A 15,997-nucleotide genomic window follows, 5' to 3' on the forward strand; every position below is an offset into this window, starting at 1 on the left:
GACGGACCCTTTGAAGAAAGGGCGGGAAAGGTGCAAGGAGAGCAGAGCCTGGTGCGGGCGGCGTCTTTTTCTTCTCAGCGTGGCTCTTTCCACTTTTCGGGGACGAGAACGAAGGACCGGGGCGGGACTCGGGAGGGATAATCCAGGCGTGGGGCATGTGTGTGAGCGGCCGGTGGCTGCTGTTGGCCTGGTATGCGGACGGGAGGGGGATGAGCTCGGGCAGAAAGTGGGGCCGCCAGTTCGGCTCTGAGGTGATTTTGGCGGGAAACAAGAGACTGGCTGCTTTGAAGTGGGAGCAGAGGGCGCGTTTTGCGCGGTCCTTTTTTCCTCTCAAAGGGGCACATCTACAGGGGAGAGATTATTTCAGGAAGAGCGAAGTAAAAGACAGGCCGATTAAGGAAATAGGATGCTCAGGAAAGGCTTACATCGCATTTATTAAACCTCTTCCAGATTTTTATTTATAATGTAGACTTTAAGTGTGCCTTGCATGCTCCAATCCAAACTTATTAACGTTAACGTAACTCATAGGCCAGCAAGGTACAGTATAGAGAATTTTACAGTCTTAATACAAATAAAATCCTAACCTACAGCCTTGACACTTAAAAAAACCCCAAAACACTACGGTCTCTCTTATTTTTCAGTCAGTGTTTCACTATTGTTACAGTACACCCAAGTTGGCAACAACCAGTCCCAGAGTAATAAAGAAAATGTAGAACTATAATCTTGGCAATACCGTGTGTCCTTCAACTGCTACTTTAGCTTAAAAGCATAAAGGAAAATTTCTGGTGATAGCTTTTTAAAATCTTTTTAAAGACTTCTCTTTTCTAACATATTGGACTTTCCAGTTGCAGTATTTAAATATTGAAACATGAGGGTATTGAGAGCTGCAACTGATTCACAAAGAACTTTAATGAGCCAACAGTTTAAATTTGATACAGGAACAAAATCTATAAAGCTGGAATAATAATAAAATTGTACTTGTTAATTTGTTTTGCAGTTTAATTAAAATAAATTAAGTTGTTAATTTATGAGGTTGGTTTATTCAATTAAACTTGCATGATGAAATAGAGTTGTTTTATATATAATGGCTGAGTTTTAAAAAATAGTATTTTTTTCATAACCTCACTAATGTCTAAGAAATTCTGTACTTAAGGGACATAGCAGTGAATGCCAATTAGGGTAGCTTTACAGAAAGATGCCAGATACAACTGAGATTTAACTAAACAAATGTGACATTTGAAAGTTGATGTGCATTTATGTAAATTTTACAGCATTTAGAAAATCATGGCACCACCAGGAAGAAAATCCACAGGAAAAACAACCAAACAAGCACAGGAAAGTGCAGCTGTACATATCTATAAATTTGAAGATGACCTAAAAAAACAACTGAGTGGTTCTGATGATGATATTAGAGAAGGTGCAGTAGTCAGCTTAATCATTAAAAAATCCACTATTATGAGTACACCAAGTATCAATTGTTTAGAAACTCAATTATCTGTCATGTGAAATTTATCTACAGACAGGTTTTGAGAGGTGGAAAGTAGACTCAACAAAGTAAACAATTGTCAACAATCATCTTGTTGTGAACCAAAACAACTGGATAGACATTTATTTTTTAAAAAATATTGTATTCATATTGTGCTCATGGGAGTGGAAATAGCAGAATTCTGTTATATTTTTAGTGATTTAGAGGCATTTGAACTGTGTTCTGAAGAGCTCTGAAGTGTGTGTCATAGTTTGTTGCACTAAAAACAACAATAAAAATCAAGGCAATTTAAACAAAATTCTACTCCCTAAAACTTACTTTATACCAAAACTTTTGGACACAGTCTTTACAACCTGACATGCTTTGTAATTTATTTCAGTTAAGATTTTTGCATAATTTTTATCATGAGTATGTCACTGCAGTATAGTGCTGGGAAAAAAATAGTTGATTCTCCAAAAAACCCCATGTTTTAAAAATTAACTAGAATTTAAGTAACATTTTTATATTTAATGAAACAATTTTGTGTGTTGACCCTAAAGTCTTTGTATGATTTAGTAGTATAACTTTTTTGTACAATCTTTAAATGCAGTCTTCAGAATAATTAATAAAATATTACAGGAAATAATTCTGGGATTTGGGAGATCTGGTATTAGGCTAAATATTGCAGATATCAATGGAACAATACAATTATTGTTCACTCCCCTCTATTTTCTTCTGAAATACAACTTATTTCATTATTTTACTTTTTTATTGGTTGTCTACAGAAAAATGTACTCAGAAGATAAGGAAAGCTATCTGAGTGACTGGACCAGTCACACACACACACACAGTCCAATTTACATCAGGGTTACTGTGGGAAAAATAGGAGGAACAAGTATTTATTGTGTCATCTTGCATTATTTACAAAAATAATACAGATGAGATATAAATAATAACACAATAATTTAATATATCAGGCTGAGCATAGAACTATACAGATTTAATGTTTAAATTTGAGTATCAAAAACATGATTGTATTAGTATAATTACCATGTCACAGCTTCATTGGCCTCATGCTTTTAAGTGGGCATTACAAGATACACTCAGTGTTTGAAGAGGTTTGAACAGCTTGAAGAATACTAAGGACTGATCTGTTTTCTTTCATCTTTTCCTGGTGATTCAGTTAATTAAATTTATTTTTTGCTTTTCTGTAAAGATGAAGTTCCAGTGATTGATAAACATGGGAAGAAAAGACCAGCCACTCCTCATGCAGGAGTTGAGGATGTTGGGTAAATTGCTCTCTTACTTGCAAGCTGTTATATTAAATATAATTATACAGTATATGAGCTGCATATGTATAAATCTTTTCACAAATTTGGTGACAATGTAAAGTAATTTTCTCTTTATAACAACTCGGAGACAATGTTGCATAGAAAGATTGTCAGTGTCAAATGGCATTGCAAAAAAAATGTCTATTGCATGTTTATATAGATTTTTATTTTACATAGAAACAATTAAGAATTTGTTAAATTACTGGATTGGATTAAAAAAAATACCAATGTAAGAAAATTCAAGCATTCATACCCAAGAATTGAATTGTAATTGACTTATAACCATCACATAGAGCAGAATTTATAAATGTAATAAATGCTAATAGAATAGTACACCATATTTGAGATGCAAAACGGGATGCACATTAGATAACAAAAATACAGAAGACACCTACTGTTTGCAACAAACAAATTTTCCTGAATTTTTCAGACCAGATATGCTGAGCTCCATATTAGTTCTGGTATATGAGAGATTTTAACAATATATACCTAAGTTACAAACAGTGCTTGGTTAACAACCACGTATTCATTGACCATTTGAAGTTACAATGATGCTGGACAAGTTGTGATTATGACTGACTCAAAGTTCCAGACATTCTAGTACCTGTGCAGTCACATAATCACAATTTGGGTGCTTGACAACTAGCTTGCACTTATAATGTTTCCATGCTTTGGCAGTTATGAGATTGCAATTTATGATCCTCACTTCACACAAAGAAAATCAGGAAGTGAACAAGGAAAATCACAAGTAGTTCAGATAAATCTCACATGCCGTTCCCCCACCCCTCCTGGACCCTTGCTGCACTTAACACTGTCTTCTTGGCCACTAGCATATTTATTTATTTATTCGATTTTTATGCCGCCCTTCTCCTTAGACTCAGGGCAGCTTACAACATGTTAGCAATAGCACTTTTTAACAGAGCCAGCCTATTGCCCCCACAATCCGGCTCCTCATTTTACCCATCTCGGAAGGATGGAAGGCTGAGTCAACCTTGAGCCGGTGATGAGATTTGAACCGCTCACCTGCAGATCTACAGTCAGCTTCAGTGGCTTACAGTACAGCACTCTACCTGCTGCGCCACCCCGGCTCCATCCTTCCCCACCTGGCAGTAGTCACTTATCTATCTCCCAACCTCCTTGCAAGCTACCAAGACTTGCAATTTTCTACCAGCTTCTCCACTGACATTGGTTGTTGGAACCCAGCAGGAAATTGCAAGGAAGTTCTTGCTTAACCATCCATGATCCTTGCCTAACAAGGCCAATGAGAATAGTGGCAATTGTCTTTTCTAAGCAGTCATGTGACATCATGATTTACGATTGTATCACTTGACAATGGAAATTCCAGACCCAATTGCCTTTGTAACACAAGAACTGCATGTATAGCTTAATTTAAAATATTAAAATAGCTCTTTAATACAGATATATTGTAATTGAAAAACACAATTATTTTCACAGTAAAAATAGGTATTAAATCTAACTGAATTAAGTGTGAGTTGCTTCTAAGAAAGAAATTGTAGATTTGAAAATTGAAATCCAAATTTCATTTGATAAAGATCTATTTGGGGGGTTTTTTGTATAGTAAAGTAAATGAACTAATACAAAATTTGATTGTTTTTTAATCTCCCACAATTACTTTTATGAAAAGCAAAATAAAGATTAGCATACTAGCAATAGCTATAAATAAAATGCCATTGTTGAATATCCTACCTTTGATCCTATAATCTCATCCAGTTCAGACAAAGTGGCTGCAATAAAATACACACATACTAAATACAGGCCACATACCATGTTTCCCCCAAAATAAGACCCTGTCATATTATTTTGAGCCCTGAAAAAAGTGCATGTCCTTATTGCCATTCACTCAAAAGCCCAATGGGCTTATCAGGAGATGCCTTATTTTGGGGGAAACAGGGTACTTAATGATTTGACTATTATAATAATAATATAAAGGCTTGGTTCAGAATTAGCTGAATGTTCATTGAACTGAGGAATTTAGTAACCATAATTTAAAGATAATGCTGTTATTTATTTCTTCACAGCTACCGCCTTCAGTAATTTCATTTAATAATATCTATATTTTTCTATGTTATTTTTAATATTGATAGGTGTCATTCACAGTATTGATTTTGCCAACATGTTTTAGTGTCATATTTTATATATTTAATATATTGGTGTATATTAACTGTAATTGTCATGCTATATTAAATAAATATTTTGTTGCTACAGAACAATATGAAAAATATAAATCTATTTTCTTATAATGTACATTATAAATTGATCTATTTTATAGGGGAGAAGTGCAGAATATGCTGGAACGATTTGGAGGTATGTTTTTGAAAATACTCTTATATCTATTACAGTATTATACATGCATGAAGGTGGTGAATATAAATGTCACAGGATGAAATTGCATTATAGTATCTGGGTCAGTCACTGGGACCAGACCCAGATAGGACCAGGCAACAAATACTAAAACTATATGTACTTGAAATTTTGACCATGACTCTTACCAGTGGATGGGAAAAAATCCAAAGATGAAGGAGTTAATGTATAATACAAAACCAGGAAACCAAAAATATTTTGAAGAATGTAGAACAGAGTTACTACAGGGTGCATTCCAAAAGTATTGCAATTTTGGTTAAAAAAAGTAATTTATTGAACAGATTTGTACAAACACTTTAAATTCTTCAAAGTACTACTGTCCTTGGGCCTCTACGCCTTTTTTCCAGTGACTCTGCCATGACCGGTACGCGACCTGGAAGGCATCTTCGGGACCTCTCACAAGGTCTTTGTCATGGCTGATTAGATCTCTTCTATGGACGAAAAACAGGTTCCTTTCAGGGCTAGGAACAAGAAGAGGTCTGCTGGGCCGATGTCACGACTATGGGGTGGGGGTGGGGTGGGGCAGTGTTGGCACCTGGTGTTAGGCCAGGAACTCGTAGCGCGTTGTGGCCAGGCGTGTTTTTTGTACATAGAAGAGATCCAATCAGCCGTGATGAAGACCTTGTGAGAGGTCTCCGAAAACGCCTTCCAGGGCGCGTACCGGTCATGGCAGAGTTACTGGAAAAAAGGTGTAGAGGCCCAAGGACAGTACTTTGAAGAATTTTAAGTTTTTGTGCAAATCTGTTCAATAAATTACTTTTTTTTTTAAAAAATTGCATTAATTTTGGAAAGCACCCTGTAGTAACTCTGTTCTACATTCTTCAAAATATTTTTGGTTTCCTGGTTTTGTAATTTCTCCAGTAAGTGTGGAGGGATAAGTAACAATAATATAAACTGGGTAAATCAGTTCATAAGATTCTTTAGCATATATTAATATTTGAAGTGCAACATCAGTAGTAAGTAAAAATAATTACTATATTCAAAGTTGTCAGCTAACATTGAATTAATATATCAATATTCAGTCTAAAGTCTATGTTTTGTTTTTATTTCTCTGCACCTATTAGTATGATGGTCTGCAGCAAAGTAGCAAAATGTTGATCTTCATGTGCATCATGTTCTTCCCCAAAATAAATTGTTTCTTGTTATATGTAGTTTATTATAGAATTTACTCACTAATCATTTAAACTTTACTTAATTAGTTGCAGTGTTAATAAAAGCACATATGGTAAACAGTGTGGTTCCAGTTTGGTTTTCATTTCAACAGTGAAATGGCTGTACTGAAAAAAGTTTCACCCAAATATAAAGTGGTACTGTAACAAAATCTTAATTTACTGCTTTTTCTGTTGATCATTGTACATTAGTACACATTCTGTCTACAGTACAGTTTGGTATTGTTGTAGAATTTATCTATTTGATAATGTTAATGACTTAGTATTTATCAGTATACTGGCTTGTTGAAAATACCACAGTTAGGTGTACAATATTCAAAATTAGTCTGAAAAGTTGCTATAGTAATGTTTGGATTTATTACAAAGTGTTAAACCTTCTTGATAAAAATAACAATTATCTTACTGTAGCGGACATTAACAAAGCTCTTCTGGCTAAAAGAAAAAGATTAGAAATGTATACAAAGGCTTCCCTTAAAACAAGCAACCAGAAAATAGAATTCGTTTGGAAAACACAACAGGAACAAAGGTAAGTTAGTTCAAGAGCAATATATATTTCACAGGAAAATAATTACTTAATTCTTTACAGCTAGTCCTTGACTTATGACTGTAATTGAGCTTGCAATTTTGGTCATAAGTCAATGCCATTATAAAGCCAGTCACCATGTGACTTGATCTCATTTTACAAACTTGTTTGCAACAGTCATTAAGTGAGCACATTGTAAAGCAAAACCCTATGATCATTAAGTGAAGATAGTTTTTAAGCGAACTAATTGTTTGCTATGGGCTAGCTTTTGCCAGTAAAGGCCAGTTTCGTGCAAAAACATAAATTGACTGCAGGATCCTGCAAACCCCATAAATGCAGTTCCCAAGTGCTAGAAATATGGTCACATGACCACTACTTGTAAATTATGATTGAATCTGGATTGCGTTAACACAGGAATTTAAAAATAAGCATTAAAAAAACCCGCCTCTACTTATGAACTTAATTTGTTCCGCGACCAGGTACTTAAGTAGAAAAGTTCGTAAGAAGAAGCCATTTTTCCTATTGGAATCTATATAAAAGCAAATAATGTGTACGATTGGAGAAACCACAGGGAGGGTGGAGACCCTGTTTCCTCCCAGGAGATTCCTAGAGAGGCCCCATGAAGGCTTCTCCCCAACTGTTCCAGCCCTGTTTCCTCCCAGGAGATTCCTAGAGAGGCCCCACAGAGGCTTCTCCCTGGCTTTTCCGGCCCTGTTTCCTCCCAGGAGATTCCTAGAGAGGCCCCAAGGAGGCTTCTCCCTGCCTCTTCCGGTTACAGTTTTGGAGGCTCGGGTTTGTAAGTGGAAAATGGTTCTTGAGAAGAGGCAAAAAAACCTTGAACACCCAGTTCTTACCTAGAAAAGTTCGTAAGTAGAGGCATTCTTAGGTAGAGGTACCACTGTATTTTAAAATGCCACAATATTGATATTTGAAGCATTAAAGTCTGCAATGTTCCAGGAGTCCCCTCAGGTATGTCAATTTAGTCTGTTAAAACGACAATTTCATATTCCTGTGGATTTATTTTACAAGATATTACATATTGCACTCTTTGTAATGATAAATATACTGTATATTGCAGGCAAAAGGTTAACCATGAGTACTCTCAGCAGTTCCTGCACGTATTTCAACAATGGGATGCTGATATACAGAAAGCAGAGGAACAGGAAGAAAAGCTAGTGGTTTGTTTTCTTCTAATATATTAGCCAGATTGCTATACCATGCTGACTTCTCCTTTTTCCTCCTGTGATACAAGTATCCCACAACTTACAAGCATTTGTTTAAGTGACTATTCAAAGTTACAACTGCACTGAAAGTGACTTACCACCAGTCCTCACTTATAACCATCACAGCCTCCCCATGGTCATGTGATTTTTAAAAAACCCTATTCATTTAATGACTGATTCGCTTAACTGCAGTGATTCAGTTAACTCTGACACAAAATTAGTGTAACTCACTTAACCACCACCTTACTGCAGTGGAACTACTGGTCCTTATTATGATCGTAAGTTAAAGATGGCTTGTATAGGAGAAATTATTTAATTTAATTTAATTAATTGAGTTTATATGCCGCCCACTCCGAGGACTCAGGGCAGCTTACAGCAATGATTATAAAACAATATAAGCAGATTAAAACCTGTCATAATAATAAAAAATGATTCATAATAAATAGTTAAAAACATTTCATAATAATAAAAACTGTACAGTTTAATCACTGCATTCATACACCATACATCCCAATCAATTCATGTCTCGGCTGGATAAAGAATTGACTTTTATCATGGTTACCAGGCCTGCTGGCAAAGCCAGATTTTCAAGGCTTTTCAGAAACCCAGTATGATGGGGGCAATGCAGACCTCAGAGGGTAGTTGGTTCCAAAGAGCCGGGGCCGCCACAGAGAAAGCCCTCCCCTGTGGGGCCGCCAACCGGCATTGTTAATCGACAGGACCCGGAGAAGGCCAACCCTGTGGGCTCTAATTAGTAGCAGGGAGGTGTACAGCAGGCGACAGTCCTGTAAATAGTCTGGTTCTAACTATGTAGGGCTTTATAGGTAATAATCAACACCTTGCATTGTGACCGGAGACCAATCAGAAGCCAATGCAGCACACGGAGTGTTGCTGTGTTCTGGACTAACTGAAGTCTTGAACACTTTTCAAGGGTAGCATTGCAATAATCAAGATGATTATTATCTAGTTATTGAATTATCATTATCAATTATCATTCAATAACCAAAAATGAAATATTCAGTGATTTAGAATTGCGTGTACTGTATTACTAACTGAAAAAAATTATTTCTTCAGAGTTTAGGATTCAAGTAAAATTAGCAAAGTCAAGCACTTTATAAGGTTTGCTTAACCATGAAAAATAATTGAGATTTAGATTTTTTAGGTAGGTCAGATATGTAATTTTCTTTTCTGCCACAACTAAGTCTCAAATTAACTGTCCAAATTGTTTTGTAAGTGATCACTTTCCCCAAATAAACTTGAAAATTGAAGGTTAAAGTTGAATTTAGGTTTACACACACAGTTTTTAAACTTAAAATATGCACCATCCTACATGGAGTAAGTCTATTCCTGATGTCTTTTGTTAACAAAGAAAATGTCTATAACTGAATTATATCAACTTATTAACCATTATACTTTCTCCCCTTCAGAATGTATTTCGACAACAACAGAAAGCTTTCCAGCAAGCAAGAATAGTTCAAAGTCAAAGGCTGAAAACAATTAAGCAGTTGTATGAGCAGTTTATAAAGGTCATTTTAAAATCAAATTGTAATTTTGGACATAGTTTTATCAAGTTCATATTTGTGTAGTTTTCAATTAAAATTTCATAATGGTGCTCACGGTATATATGATGTGCGTATTACTTGCAATAATATGGTTAAAGACACAGCAAGACATTTATGCTTTAAAATGAAAGTCATCTCTACTACTAGATATTAACTATTTAGATTTGTTACCACTTTCTTTAACCAAATTTCTACTAATTTTTGTTCCATCATATAATTTTGCGATCAGTCTAACACTGCAAGTACAAGTACTTATTGTACAAGTATAAGTACTGTGTTGATAACATTCCATTTTCATTCCTGACAAATTTCTTATATAATATGTATTATCTCATCAACTATATTCCACTTTCACACTTTCTTCATACATTACATAAATGTTGCATTTAGTGATTTTTCTTTCTAGCTAGCTTGCTAAGGTGTTTAACGTGTTCCGTATTTCCAAGATTATGCTTCTCAAAATACTAAGCATTCCGAGGGTTTAGTGACTTTACTCTATATATATACTTTACAAATGCAAGAGATTTCTTGATGTGAATTATTATCTGGTTGTCATGAAAGTGAATTCTAATTTTAGAGTATGGAAGACATGGAAAAGACTCATGAAAGTCTTTTAGCAGGGGCACAAAGTGAACTTCGCAAAGAAATGTCCATGTGGCAAAAGAAAATCATGATGGACACGGTAAGTATTAATACTGATTTATGAAAATTTCAGCAACTTAAATAGAAAAAATAAACAATATTTATAATTCACCAGCTAAGAGAACTGTGATACAAAATGTTGCATTTGATCAATATATTTTTCTTTCTTTCTCATAACAGCAACAGCAAGAGATGGCAACTGTTCGCAAATCTCTTCAGTCCATGTTATACTGATGATTCAATGGAGAAACAACTTGTACCTAAATAATACGATACAATTATACACATTAGCCATTGTGAGGAGAAAAGAGACTGTTTCACATTCCATGTTAAATATTACATGTGTCTTGAATATTCCATTGTTACAAGAGAAATCAACAAGTAATAAAAACAATTACTGTTTTTTTTCTTCATTTTTCACAGTATGATTCTTTTATCTTAACATACATGTTTCCTTCATTTTCAAATTACAAATGTAAATTCCTGGGTTATGATAGTGTTTGTAAACTTAAAAATACCTATACTGTAGACTTATCCCTAGTTAGGCACAGTGGTTACAAAAGTCCATTAACTCAATTGGAAATTCAAGTCAAAATGAAAAAGTCCTAAATGCTTGGAGGGGGGGGGGCATTATACACATTAAAAGTAAAGTGCTTTAACATAAGAATTGAACAATATTGTTTACAAATTCTTTACTATCATATAGTAAAATGTTACAATGTATGTGTTTCAGATTTAGTACTGTAATAATTTAAAGGTATGAATATGTGGTATAATGTTCTATTTGAAAGAAATGTCATGGGCTAATAAATTGATACATTAAGCTTGTAATTAAATTAAAAACTGTTAAAGCATCAATGGAGTGATACCGAATATAGAATAAGAAAGCATTAAATGCCAACTGAAATATTTCTTATCATCAGTTGAAATACCAAAAGATTGATTCAATGAGGTTTCAAATCAAAATTTGAAAAGGTAATTTACACATAGTTCTAAAAACATTTAAACATTACCGATGCAGTATTTACATAGTTATGGAATAATTAAAGCAATTTAGAATTGTGTTTGAGTTTTACATCTGATTTTTTAAAAATCAAGTATATTTCTTCCATTTTTCACCAAAATTTGCTTGAAATATTTGATTATATTTAAATATCAAAGTTTGGCACTTACTAATTATATTGATGCCATTAAGTTATGATTTTCTATATAGAATTCACTATGGTTGCATAATGGCAATTTTTCAACTGAATCTGCAAATGTAATTTTTACATAAATACCTTATGAGGCCTTTTTATTTATACCTCATTTAAAACTTAAGGTAATAGATTATTCTTATAATTCTTTTGGGTTTTCTAATTTCTTGAGAGATGTTATAATTAATGATGCAGATTGGATTTTTTTTACTTAATATATAAGCAGTGGCCACTTGGGACTGATTCCCTTATGAAAGTGTACAATAGAAATGAGAATATGTGTGTGTTTGTGTAAAATAGTGTCAAAACTAAGATGAAACATATTTTTGAAATCAAGCATAATGCCTATTAAATGTGTTCAGACATGGCTTCTACATCATTACATTTGCTTTCCATAACCAGATATTTTATGCTCAAAAATGGAATGGCTTCACACTTTAAAAAATATTGATTTCATTCCATCTTATATTTAAGACTCTGTTGCAATTCTTACTCTTCTCATACCATTCCCAAATTTTCTTTTTTATAAACCGCTATCTGAGAAGTTGCAATTTGCAAATAGCAAAATAGGGCATCCAATCCTGTATTTTCATCCGATGAAAAGCAAATACAGGTAATCCTTGGGTTATGACCATTCATTCAGCAACGATTCAAAGTTGCAGTGTCATTGAAAAAATGGTACTTAAGATGGTTCCTTATACGTCTATCCATTGCAGCATCTCTGATCACACGATCATTATTTTTTATGTTCCCTGCTAGCTGCCCACATGTAAGTCAATTGGGAAACTGGTCAAAAATTTCAGCCAATGAAATTTAGCAATGCCAGCTGGAACAGTGACAATCTGTGTTTTATGACTGTATTGTTTAAGGATGGGAATTCAGGTCCCAATTGCCATTGTAATCTGAGCACTACAGGAGAAATGTTTAAATCTTTCTGTCTACCACAAACTTTAACTGGAAGTCAAAACTGCAAACTATTATACAGCCAGAAAAGAATACCATATCCTTTAATCACTAATTTCTTTAATTACATTTATTAAATTTTTAGCAAATTTTAGCAAAGCTCAGGACTTTACAGAATGTTGAATGAATTATTATGCTGTTTTTGTAGTATACACTAATGGCAAATTTACTCTCCTAAAAATTCAAATTCATTCATTGAGTAGTCAGCGCTAGGGATTATCTATATTATGGTTATCTACATTATCTACATTACATTATGATTGAAAGTGTATACAAAGTATTTACACAGAGATTTTTAACAGGGGTTTCTTAACAAAAGCTTCCATAATTCTGATCAAAATAACTATATGTCTTAGTTTAATTTGCAATTTTATGAATTCCTTCATATATTTGGTTTTCTTAAAAACCTTCAGGTTTATATTTCTTTAAATACAATATTTTCTATAATTCAAGATTTTTCCCTACTTCTCTTCACATTTAATTATAAATCACTCATTATGATTCTGAACCTGTTCAAGAGCTTGAGGAGGTGAGAGCTTGAAGACTTGTATGTGAAGGTGAGCAGCAATCTGTATGCATATTCCAGTAAAGTATCTCAGCAAATCAAACAACGAGATGAACTAGAGATGAAGGGGAAAGCTTACAAGTTAATATTACAGCAGCTATTGCATACAACAGAATTCTTCCTTTTATCCTCCTACTATTAGGTATATTAGATAATTTAAACTATAAAGCCAACTGAAAAAAAGTTGCTAATCAAGTGAGAATTGCAGTATTTTTAATATTTTACTGTGTTGTACAATTATAGAAAATATGTTTTTCTCCAGAACTTTAATTTTCTCTCCTTTACATCCCCCAGGAAGAGAGAATTCTAATTGTGCATCCAGTAAATTACAGAGGAATGAATGAAACAGAAAGGCAATGGTTAACTCCCCTTCTGAGTTGGTATTGAATTAGTAAATGCAAATATAATGGTACATTTCACTCTTATAAAACCTATACATTTGGAAAAGATGCATTTCATGAATGGAAACATTAATCCACACTGATAGTTAACAGCAAATCCTAAATCATGTGATGCAAGTCTTTTTTCTCTCTTCAGTTACATTCTACCTTTTCCCTTACTTTTTCCCCCATAAAAGAGTCTGGAAAACTGAGTTTAATTAAGGGTATTCCCAGAGAAGACAAGAAAGCCTGCTAGAACCTCTCGGCTGCAATAAACAACAAGCTCTAAAGTTAAGCAGGTTCAAGCTGGATTTAGATGGGAGACAAAGGAAATGTGGTCTATGGCTGAAAAGCATATTGATCAGTATAAATGTAAAACGGTAATACAGATTATATGAAAAAAGATATGAGACGAGCCTGTCTTTATCCTCATTGAGAAATTAGGGGAAATAATTCATTTTTATAAGTTTTTTCATATCTAATGGTATGATGGAATTTCTGCAAACATTTCCTCAAATAATAGCCGAATATTTTTTTATGTTCAAAAAGTTAAGAGACTAGTGTCTGATACAGACACCCCCCCCCCCCCAAAAAAAAAAAAAAGTATTCAAGGAAAACAACTTTTTGGTCAAATTAACTTAGCTTCCTTTTCAATGTATCTTTGCTGGAGCCAGATTTCTCCTCAGATAGAAATCCCATTCCCAATGAGTTATAGAAATGACTTTATAGAAAGAAGATTTCACTTTATTATTTTGTCCTTGCAATAGTTGAGGTCTGCTTAAAAGGGATTAGTTGTATTTCAATAAGGCTGATATGTAGGCCAGCTTTTCAGGGGAGCAATTGGAAAGGATGCGTGTTAATTGTATTTAACCTATCTCCTAGTATTTCCTACATGTTTGGATAATTATGCTTCATTGCATAGAGTTTCTAGGAATATAGTAAAGGTATTGGATTTCTTATGTCAGTGATCCCACACAATCAACATCTATTATTCATCCTTTCATGACTATGCTGATAACTCACAATCACTTTTATTATTAATGTGATTCTTTTAGTTTATGTCTTTTGGTGTCTTTTTAAAAGACATTTGAAGATATTTTAATTTTATAAAATGTATAAAATTTTATATAACATATAAATTTATTTATTTATTTATTAGATTTGTATGCTGCCTCTCTCCGTAGACTCGGGGCAGCTCACAACAACAACAAAACAATATATAACAAATTTAATAATTTAAAATCACTAAAAAAAAACCTTATTAAAAAGAAAACAGAATTCTTATAATGTATAAAATTAAATATAATCGATTCAGCGTGATCCAATAACCTTAGTTCTTCTTCAGGATCTCATTTTGTCTAAAACTATATTACTTTGGATAAACCTTAACATAGTTTGGACAGATAAGGGATGATAACTTATTTTCTTTATAAGACTATATACTTTGAGAAGGCTATTTTAAGACAAAGAATTCACGTTTTCAAGGTAGATCGATTCTAAATTTTCTTTTCCTCTATTGCCTCTGGAAGAATCACTATCCATTATTTGAGGATCACAACCATCTTTGCCTTTTCCTCATCAAGATGCCTTGTTACAAATAAAGCATATTGATCTTTTTTGTTAAGAAAATTTCTAAACTTTACGAAATCGTTTCATCTCCAATTACATTGGTCTCTTTCCGTTTTTAAAATACATGTTTCAATTCTTGATTTATAAATTAGACAATCCACTCAAAATTCAAATTATAATCATTACGTGTAATCTTATACATAACAATACAATACATTTACTTACCAGTGCTATCCATAAAACAATATATTCATCAATAAAACAACTGAAGTACTGGTTTAGAAATAAGAGGCCTGGCCCAATGAATGCTGTGTCTTGAAGTAAGATCTCACTTTTTGTCATGTGTGCTACCTATAAACAGAAATTAGATTATCTACTAAATGAAAACTTTTTAGATCCTATTTAACATTTTGCAATATACTATGAACTCTTATGGGAGACATTAGAATGCTATAAAATCAAAAACTATTCAAATTGATCTAAAATGTACACTCAGTAAGAATTGTAAGAATTCACTTCTTAATAAAAACTGCAAAAAATATTAAACAGATTTTGTCTGCTGATACTGGTACACATAATCACAGATATAGACTTTAATAAGCTTGATGTAGACTAGGAATTGTAATATACAATATATATTCCATGTTTATTAAAACTGGATTTACATGAAGTAAATACAGCCCAGTGGACTTTCTGGTAAATATGGCCTTAATTAAATCTGAAACTATATTGTTTTCCAGGTACTGTATTTGCTTTGGCAAAAACAATACCATGAAACCATTGTCTTGTTTGTCTTAATAAAACATAATTTGTAGTAAGTGTCCACTTTTTAAATTGAATCTATATATGATCATCATATTCTAGATATCTAAATAGTTTTTAAAAAACATGTTCAGTTTGCCCACATTAGCTCCAATCCTAACCATAGTAATTTGGAAATAAACTGAACTGAACTCAAAGGACTTGTTTTCTTGATGAATATGCATCAAACTACAGTATTAGTTTGACAATTTCATTAATATCACAT

General features: G+C 33.4%; 2 protein-coding genes across 4 annotated transcripts in view; one reads left to right on the top strand and one right to left on the bottom strand.

Annotated features, from left to right (window-relative positions):
* SYCP3 (synaptonemal complex protein 3) lies at positions 1-11,859 on the top strand. 3 transcript variants are annotated; one of them, XM_070756290.1, is made up of 9 exons: positions 1-51; positions 1,272-1,417; positions 2,682-2,754; positions 5,087-5,121; positions 6,756-6,873; positions 7,949-8,048; positions 9,521-9,619; positions 10,233-10,337; positions 10,478-11,859. In XM_070756290.1, exons 2-9 carry the CDS (start codon positions 1,285-1,287, stop codon positions 10,529-10,531), a joined length of 717 nt encoding a protein of 238 aa, XP_070612391.1. In that variant the 5' UTR covers positions 1-51; positions 1,272-1,284; the 3' UTR covers positions 10,532-11,859. The 3 variants fall into 3 exon arrangements, with proteins under 3 accessions (XP_070612391.1, XP_070612392.1, XP_070612393.1); XM_070756291.1 differs by having other exon boundaries at positions 13-190; XM_070756292.1 differs by lacking the exon at positions 1-51 and adding an exon at positions 176-251.
* Positions 10,345-15,997, bottom strand: part of CHPT1 (choline phosphotransferase 1) — a 20,239-nt gene continuing 14,586 nt past the window's right edge. The window contains exons 7-9 of the mRNA XM_070756289.1: positions 15,196-15,321; positions 12,966-13,076; positions 10,345-10,557 (exon numbers count right to left, since the gene is read on the bottom strand). Coding sequence (XP_070612390.1) covers positions 10,513-10,557; positions 12,966-13,076; positions 15,196-15,321 — 282 coding nt within the window. The 3' untranslated portion in view covers positions 10,345-10,512. The remainder of the gene's footprint in view (positions 10,558-12,965; positions 13,077-15,195; positions 15,322-15,997) is intronic.

The sequence above is a fragment of the Erythrolamprus reginae genome, chromosome 6, assembly GCF_031021105.1.
Source record: "Erythrolamprus reginae isolate rEryReg1 chromosome 6, rEryReg1.hap1, whole genome shotgun sequence".
In the NCBI taxonomy this organism is placed as follows: domain Eukaryota; kingdom Metazoa; phylum Chordata; class Lepidosauria; order Squamata; family Dipsadidae; genus Erythrolamprus; species Erythrolamprus reginae.

Coding starts and splice junctions, on each gene's coding strand:
- SYCP3 (XM_070756290.1), top strand. CDS start 1,285: ATGGCACCACCAGGAAGAAAATCCACAGGAAAAACAACCAAACAAGCA. Junction 1,418..2,681: donor TGATGATGATATTAGAGAAG/GTGCAGTAGTCA, acceptor TTTTCTGTAAAG/ATGAAGTTCCAGTGATTGAT. Junction 8,049..9,520: donor AACAGGAAGAAAAGCTAGTG/GTTTGTTTTCTT, acceptor TCTCCCCTTCAG/AATGTATTTCGACAACAACA.